The sequence below is a fragment of the Mastomys coucha genome, unplaced genomic scaffold, assembly GCF_008632895.1.
Source record: "Mastomys coucha isolate ucsf_1 unplaced genomic scaffold, UCSF_Mcou_1 pScaffold1, whole genome shotgun sequence".
NCBI lineage: Eukaryota > Metazoa > Chordata > Mammalia > Rodentia > Muridae > Mastomys > Mastomys coucha.
In genome coordinates this window covers 80,266,984-80,275,378 of record NW_022196891.1, presented here as the reverse complement: position 1 = coordinate 80,275,378, position 8,395 = coordinate 80,266,984, and the positions used below count along the sequence as shown (strand labels likewise).

The following is an 8,395-nucleotide window of genomic DNA, read 5'->3' as shown; positions in this document are numbered from 1 at the left end:
ACAGTGAGCCCTGCAGACAGTGAGCCCTGCAGACAGTGAGCCCTGCAGACAGTGAGCCCTGCAGACAGCGAGTCCTGCAGACAGCGAGCCCTGCAGACAGTGAGCCCTGCAGACAGTGAGCACACTCTCTCCAGCCCCTTCTCACCTCACCATTAATCCTTAGCAACACAGCAGTGATGGGCTGCTCACAGTAAACGTTCACTGACAGGAGTGGGTGGTAGGAAATCGTGGGGAGTTGTAGACCTGGAATTGCTAAATCCAAAACAAAGGCTGGAGACATGAGAATTCTCTGTTATTTTATCCTGTCTATTTGGAAGGCCAGCAACAAATTCTCTTAAGGGCCTGAAGATGGCTCAGTAGATGAAGAACTTACAAAGCAAGTATGAAGACCTGAGTTCAAATCCCCAGAAGCCATGTAAAGCCGGTGCTCATCTGTAATCCCAGCAGCTCTACAAGGCAGAGAAACCAGCACCTAGCCTTGCTACCTCACAGCAAACAACAGGACACCCTGCCTCAGACAGAGTGCAAGGCAGGGACTGACCTCCAGCCCCGTCTCACTCACACCTCCTCTACACTCACACTGAGTTGTTGGTTTTTTATTTTAGTCTTAAGGTATACCACACAGTGTCTGTCACCTAGCTGAAAACCACTGGTATGTGCCTTCTCCAAATTCCTTACCAGATAATTAAATCACCAAACTCATACCAAGATTGTTAGCATGTGAGAGGCAGGTAAACCCTTCTTCAGAGTTAAGTGAGTATTTTTATCTCTTACATGTCATAATATTTTCAACTTCCTGCTGCCCAGCACCATGTGTCTGCATCAACTGACTTTAAAGAGTAGACTTCCACGGTGTTGCATTTTATTAAATGCCGTGGTCCTTGCTAAGGATGATGATACATGCCTGTAACCCTAGCATTTGAAGATGAGGCTGGAGGGTCCAGAACCAAGTCTGAATTTCAGCAGACTCTGCTGCAGGGGACACACACACACACACACACACACACACACACACACACACACACACAAACACTACCCTCTCCCTTTACATATGCATAAATAATTTACTCCTTCATTACCTCTATTCTAATTTTATGGAAGAAGTTTCACCAGCAGGGTTCCTCAGAACAGGAGTAGAAGCCTGCTCTGCCTCAGAGCTGGACAGTATCCTACCTTTTGTTTGAAGAGAGGTGTGGGTGGGGCTTGCCTCAGGTAAATAATACCAGGATTACAGTGATAATCCAAGCGGTGACTGACAGTGCCTAGTTGCCATGTAAGTGTGAGGGCAGAACAAATGAAAGCATGTTTCTTTTACCAGGCGTATTGCTACCATGGCCAGACTCTGTTGGCGAGTGATAAATGTGGAGAAGCAATCAGATCTCTCCAAGAAGCAGAAAAATGTAAGTTTGGCTTTTAGAATTTTAACTCTCTTTTAAGAAAAAAAAAAAAAAGAATCTTTCATTCTGAAGGGAATGAGTCGATTCTGGCTGAGTTCTCGAAAGGAAATGGGCAAGATGGAGAAAAACAGATCTTGCCTGGAGAGACAGCCACCTGGACAGTGTTGACGCTGCGTTGCTCTTAGAGGATGTCCGAACAGCTAGAGTTCCATCGTCGCTGACTTAGAGCCCTTCAGTAGTTACAAGCAGGACAGTTTTCTGAGACTCTTGTCCTCTTCGCAGTGTATGCAGAGGCAGAAGCCCTGTGCAAAGAATATGGGGAAACCAAAGGCCCCGGGCCAACGGCCAAACCGTCAGGACACTTGTTCTTTCGGAAGCTTGGGAGCCTTGTGAAGAACACCCTGGACAAATGTCAGAGAGAAAATGGCTTCATGTGAGTAGTGTTCACGCCTTAACTCTAGTACCACATGGCTATAATTTTTAACATAGTAGCAGCTCAATACAGTTCTTGTCTCTAGTCCCAAAAGATTGGTCTTAAATTGCGTTTAAATTTAGTATTAATTTTCTTTTTAAATTGATGATAGAATTGTTTGTAAGGCCTTTTATTCTGTATGTGATGATGTCATAAAATAGGATTTAAAATTTAAATGTGAATTGTTAACATAAAGCTTATTTCATCTGGACACTCCCATAAAGACTTCATTTTCTTTTCCCTTTGTTTCCATGTTACTTCTGTGTGCAGGGTGTGTGTGGAGACTAAGTGTGGTGGGGGCTAGGGAGGTTGGTCATGGTTTGAATATGCTTGGCCCAGGGAGTGACACTATTTGGAGATGTAGCCTTATTGGAATAGGTGTGTCACTGTGGACGTGGGCTTTAAGACCCTCATCCTAACTGCCTGGAAGCCAGTCTTCCACTAGCAGACTTCAGATGAAGATGTAGAACTCTCAGCTCCTCCTGCACCATGCCTGCCTGGATGCTGCCATGCTCCCACCTTAATGAGCCTCTCTGAACCTGTAAGCCAGCCCCAATTAAATGTTGTCCTTATAAGACGTGCCTTGGTCATGGTGTCTGTTCACAGTAGTAAAACCTTACTAAGACAGGGTGTGTGTGTGTGTTCAACTTCTTTTGCGTATTTCTCTCACTTTGTTTTAACTATAAAGAAGGAAATTTTAATTTTCTCATTCTTCTTGATCTTTTCAGGAAGTAGGACTACTGCTGTTAGTAAATCAGTGTGCAAACTGTATTTCGGTGCCTTTCCCTGCCCGTCTGTATTCTTCCTATGACACTGCATTAGGCCACGCTGAACTTTTCACTTGTCTGGTTCAGTTTTTAATCAGTTCCCTTGAAAATAGACTGAGCCTCCGAGTCTAGGCCCATGGCCCCTCTTTCTGTCCTTGAAGCTTCTGTTGCTCTGTGCTGTGGAGAGAGAGCTTCCACTCTATGTGAACAGACTGTCAGCTGTTCACATGTGACGACTGTCCCTCAGGGGAGAGAACTGTCATACTCACTGTAGGCCTTGAACTTATTGGGTGCTCAAGTAGTTGCTGAATAATGAATAAACCACTATTTAAATTGCTTTTGCAGTTACTTTCAAAAAATTCCAACAGAAGCCCCACAACTGGAACTCAAAGCAAATTATGGGCTGGTAGAGCCTGTGCCTTTTGAATTTCCTCCTATGAGTGCTCACTGGACACCGGAAGCGATGGCTGCATTTGATCTCACCAAGAGACCCAAGGATGACAGTGTATGAGAACCAGTTTTTCCTTACAGTCATAGAATATAGAGAAGAAGAAGAAGATAGAGCTAGTATTATGGTATCTTTGTCTACATTCTCAGTGAGCTTACAATGGTGCTTGATCTACTCTGGTGTACATTGCTCTCAGAAGTAGCCCTGCACCTTCAGTCCTCTGGTTTTCTGTGTAGTTCACTCACATTGTTCTCAACAGTGTTTTGTTTTCCCGACTTGTCAGTGCTCTCCCTAAGAAGAACGTGGGAAAGGCCCCGTGTTGATGTTGCTATAGCAATGCTCCTTCTGACGCAGGCATTTGAAGAGTGGCTTTACCTTCAGCTTTAGTCATCCAGGCGTAAAGCAGGCGGCTTTTACCTGCGTGCGCGTGTGCGCTTAGACCCGTGCACCTGAGGTGCTCTCAATATGTGGTAGCTCACGTGGGAAGTGTTATGTGTAGTTACCAAAGGACTAGGGATCTGTGACAGGAAGGGTGGGGATTGGTTTACAGTCCCATTACCACTTGAAATTGCCTGTGTTAGGCAGTTTCCTCCCATACAGCTACTCCTTAAAGTAGCCATCTTTGCTCCCTGGGAAGCCTTTAAAGTAAAACCTTTAAAGATAGCTTACGTTGTCATACATGATCTCCACACGCTAGGGCCCCATTGCCGCTTTCCCTCCTAGAAGGCTTGTAGAGCAGGAGCATCTGCTGGACGACGGCCTCAGTTCATGGTCCCATCTGCTGGGATGCAGCTCTGGGATGGGCGGCAGCCTCAGCGCTGCCCTTAGATAGAGCGCCATTGAAGGTCTGAAGGAGGGCAGATGGGTGTTCTCTACTTCATCTGCGTGTTTACCTTGTTTTCTTTCTCCTTAGACCAAACCCAAACCGGAAGAGGAAGTGAAACCTGTAAAAGAACCAGATATCAAACCTCAGAAGGACACTGGGTGCTCTATCTCCTAGGAATGTCACTCCCTTAGGAATCTCTGCTGGTCCGTAAGAGAGCCGAGGGACTTCAGTTCACCTCTTCCGATTCTCTGAAGCCCATAGGATAATTGTCAGCTTCGGAGCAACCTGGCCTTTAGTTTATTTATTCTCCATTTTTAACATAGAGGCATTTCCTGATTTTGTTTCTGGGCTCTGCTTCTTTAATCAGAACATTGGGAAGGGTTGTTTTTTATGCCTCTAATGAGAATATGTGGGGAGTTGGACCTTTTTTGAACTCTAGATAGTAAGTCTCATGTTGATGTTTTTCTACTTTCACAAAAATGTTTATTCTTCTTGTTTGATACCAGAAGAATGTTGTGGAAAGAGATGGGTTCGCCTCTCATCACCAGCTTGTCAGATCTGAGTCTAGCTCAGTCTTCTGGCAGTGAAACAGAATCGCAGTTGAAAATCAGAAGACCTCAGACCAGATTCTTTTCTTATACTTAACCAGAGTCTATGATCACTAGAAAATAAGTGTCTTCAAGAATGTGTAAGCTACTTGGGGATCGGCAGTGTGGGTGTGTGCCCCTCAGCCCTGGCTCAGCCGGTAGCACCATGCTCTTCTCACACTCAGTACTGACCGACACAGTGGTGGGTTTTTTTTTTTACAAGTACCTTTTCTAATGAAGTTTTTACTTAAGGGGTAAAGCTTTGTACTAGCATTTAGTGCTTCTATATATAGAGAGAAAGAATGGTAGTGTGTTTTGAAGAAGTAAAATGTTGCATGTTGTAAAGCAAGCCTTTGTAAACTCAGCCAAGATAGGTGGTCCTGGACCACACTGGTAAGTCAAGTCCTTTGTTAGAAATGTTTTAAGAAAATGCCTTTGTTACCTGATTTTGGTGTACATTGTGTTTTTAACATGGTTTTCTTCAATATGTATCCTATCAGAGTTGTTTGGTGTTAGCCAAAGGCCGTAGCGACAGGAGGTTACGATATAGACACACAAACTATGATCTTTAAAGTGGGCTGCATCATTTAAAGGATTTGGTTATAATAACCCACAGACTGGGAATGGTGGGTGGGTGATGCTTTACCGAGGAACAGATGTGGTGTATCCTCTTGGTTACTCTCCTGGGGTGTTAACTTCGCTTTCTAGGTGACAGATTGCTTCACATAATAGGAATAATAATGTATGTGAGAACTTACTGTGTGCCAGAAGTGTATAGGCACATGCATAGACTACTGCATCCCCTTAGCAACCCTGTGAGAAATACATCAATCCGCATAAAGTATTGAAACAGGAATGTACATCTCATGATGAAGAGTGAACAGATTATACCTGTCAATCAAGATTGTAGTCAATTAATCATATATCATAGCTCCCACTCCTTTGAAAAGCTACATATAATCACTAAGGATTTTTTTTTAAATAATTTAAAATGTTAGTTACAGCTTGCAGTATCTAATACTTGAAGCTGTAGCTTTCAGAACACTTGGAGCAACTACTGAATGAGCATTAAGTTTTATTTTGCTGCCTCTATAGTAAAACAGTGCTTTATTAAGTTTTCGCCCTTCCTACAGAATCTCTTGTTAAATGCCAGTTACTGACAGAGCTCTTAACTAGTACTCACTGCTGCTGCCTGACTCTCTGCCTGTAGGACTTGCTCTGTGTACTGAGACTCATTAACCTAGATAGTCACACTGGGGTTTCTGTGGACTAAACTGCCATTCATGAAATGGAAACACATACTATGTCCGGCACTTCTGTAAAGGGCAGTAAATGCAGGTGTTTAAATCCATAATTGGCAATGTTCACATGATCGCATGAGCAGTCTTCAGTTGACTGCAAAGTAACACCAGAAGCCTAATATACCCCAGAACATAAGGTTCTGAAGTAGTAGCAGTTTGGAGAGACACAGAATATAAGCACTGGTATGCAGGCTATGGAGAGATGAAACTGGACAATGGTGTTGCATGTATTTCATACCAGGTGAGGTCAGCTCACATGCTGCTTCTGTATAGTGTTTCTATGATTTACCTTTTTATTTATGAAAATAAAAGCCAATTTACTTAACATATTCACTGGGTTTGTGCGGCAATATCTGCTCGTAGCAGATTTGGTTGGTACAGTAAAAATTCTTTCTTATAGTTATACTTTAAACGACCTGTGTCTGTTCTTTGCTTCTCGAGTTAATTTCCTTGACGTACTTAGTTTATGCTTGTGTTTGTATTGGTTTTTAACCACCTCTTAATGTGAAAAGTACAATTTTAATTAGCTCACCTAGCTCATATTACCAGTTCAGTGCAGTATTCTGTGAGTGGTAGCTAGCTGGGCAACACCTAAGGAGCTTCCAGAGCAGGTCACCTCCAGGATTTCAGACAATGTAATGCATTATCTACCATGATGTGAACCCTGGGTAATGCCCAGAAGCAGGCACATAACTGCACACAGTTTATACGGAAGATAAAGGTGCAAGATGGTCCCAAGTGACCCGGGGTCCTGAGGAGCAGCAATGAGTGGCTTACACTGGATTTGTCCCTCTTGTGCATTCTGCCTCTGCTGTGCGCACACAGCTCCAGTTCTGTGAGGTTGTGCTCAGCACAGGTTAGACTTCTACACAGCATCTTGAATTGGGCACAGCGGAGGCTGGAAGAGGGTTGGTTGGTTCCTGTGGGAACTACCCCGTACTGGTTCTTTGCTGTTTTAACGCAATCCATTTGTAAACATGATGATAAGTGAAAACAAAGTAGTAACAGACTGTTGGTGAGATGCCTTCCTCCTTCGAGTTAGAAGCTGGCACGTGCTTTCTAGGAGCATAAATCAACTGAAATGATTATAGATGATGACAAGATAAATACTAAAATTGTTCAAAAACAGACAAAATAAGACTATTACAAGCTTGTATTTTGTAGACCATTACATAGTTCCTTCCCATAGTCATTACATTTAACTAATTGCATGATTCATTCATTAAGTGAATGCTGAATTCCAGCCATACATTAGCACAAGAACATCACTGGGCAGAAGATGAGGCCAGGAAACAAACTAGGAAGCCCTCGCCTGCTGTGGCTTGGATGAGACTGCCCCCATCAGTTCATTTATATGCTGTTTGATCCCCAGAGGTGAAACTTTGGGATTAAGGAATTGTTAGAGGTGTTTCATTGGATAGAAGCTTGAGGCTTTGAACTGGATCAAGATGTGAGCTCTCAGCTACTGCTCTAGAGTTCTACCATGTGTTTGCTATGACATCATAGACTAACCATCTGGAATTAGCCTAATTCATATGTTTTCTATAAGTTGCCTTGGCTGTGGCATTTTGTCACAGTAATAGAAAAATAACTAAGACAGAAGTTAGGACTTGGGAATGGGCTACTGGTCTCACGGACCTTAGCCATGTGATTTTTTTTTTTTTTTTAAGAATGTGGAACAGGGCAGTGGTGGCACACACCTTTAATCCCAGCACTTGGGAGGCAGAGGCAGGTGGATTTCTGAGTTGAGGCCAGCCTGGTCTACAGAGTGAGTTCCAGGAGAGCCAGGGCTAGAAAGAGAAACCCTGTCTTGAAAAACAAAAAAACGAATGTAGAAGACTCTGGTACTCCGAGCTATAAAATCAGTTGAACACTGCGAGCAGAGGTTAAAGAACCATCCTAGTAGGAGCTTGGAAGACTTAGTGCTGGGGGCAACGTGGACTGCGGGTCCAGCTCAAGTTTTAGAGAAGGAAATTAGCAATTGGAATAGAAAGCATTCTTGTGATATTTTGGCAAAGCATGTGGTTGCCTTCTGCCCTTGTCCTGAGGACTTGCCTGGGGCTAAATTGAAATGTTATATCTAAATTTTTGGTGGAGATTCTTCAATATAACCTGATATTTACTCTGTTGTGTGGTTACTAGAGTTTATACTTAATACAGATTTATGAAAAAGCGAGGGAACAGAAAGAAATACAAAATACACAGTTTAAGGAGGGGAAGATATCAGCCAAGGTTTGTGCCAAGAGAAAGGAAGCTGATTAAGGGAGGCCTGGTCTGCAGTGAAATAAAAGGCAAGACCCCAGCCGGCAGGAGAAGCCTCCAGCTTGTGCAAGGAAATTGCTCCTAAAATGTAACACATGAAAGCTGCTGTAAATGTGATTCGGGAGCAGTGGGCTCCATCCCAAGTGGCTGCCCAACCGGGCAGTGTTGACCATGTGGCTCTGGCTTGGGGGTCATGGAGAAAGGTTTATAGACCTTCCTCTGGGGTTAGCAAGAGCTGCTGTGGCCAGACAGCTTGTGGTGGGCAGTCCCACTGTTACAGAGTGAGAGGCCATTATGTGTAATTGTTACGTCAAATGTGGCTTGCACTGAAGACC

General features: G+C 43.6%; 1 protein-coding gene across 9 annotated transcripts in view; it reads left to right on the top strand.

The window, feature by feature from the left end:
• Positions 1-6,127, top strand: part of Brox (BRO1 domain and CAAX motif containing) — a 21,391-nt gene extending 15,264 nt beyond the window's left edge. For all 9 annotated transcript variants that reach the window (XM_031337500.1, XM_031337508.1, XM_031337551.1 and 6 more), the window contains 4 exons: positions 1,319-1,400; positions 1,680-1,830; positions 2,982-3,141; positions 3,998-6,127. In XM_031337500.1, the coding sequence (XP_031193360.1) occupies positions 1,319-1,400; positions 1,680-1,830; positions 2,982-3,141; positions 3,998-4,084 (480 nt within the window). In that variant the 3' untranslated portion in view covers positions 4,085-6,127. The remainder of the gene's footprint in view (positions 1-1,318; positions 1,401-1,679; positions 1,831-2,981; positions 3,142-3,997) is intronic.
• The last annotated feature ends 2,268 nt before the right edge of the window (positions 6,128-8,395 follow it).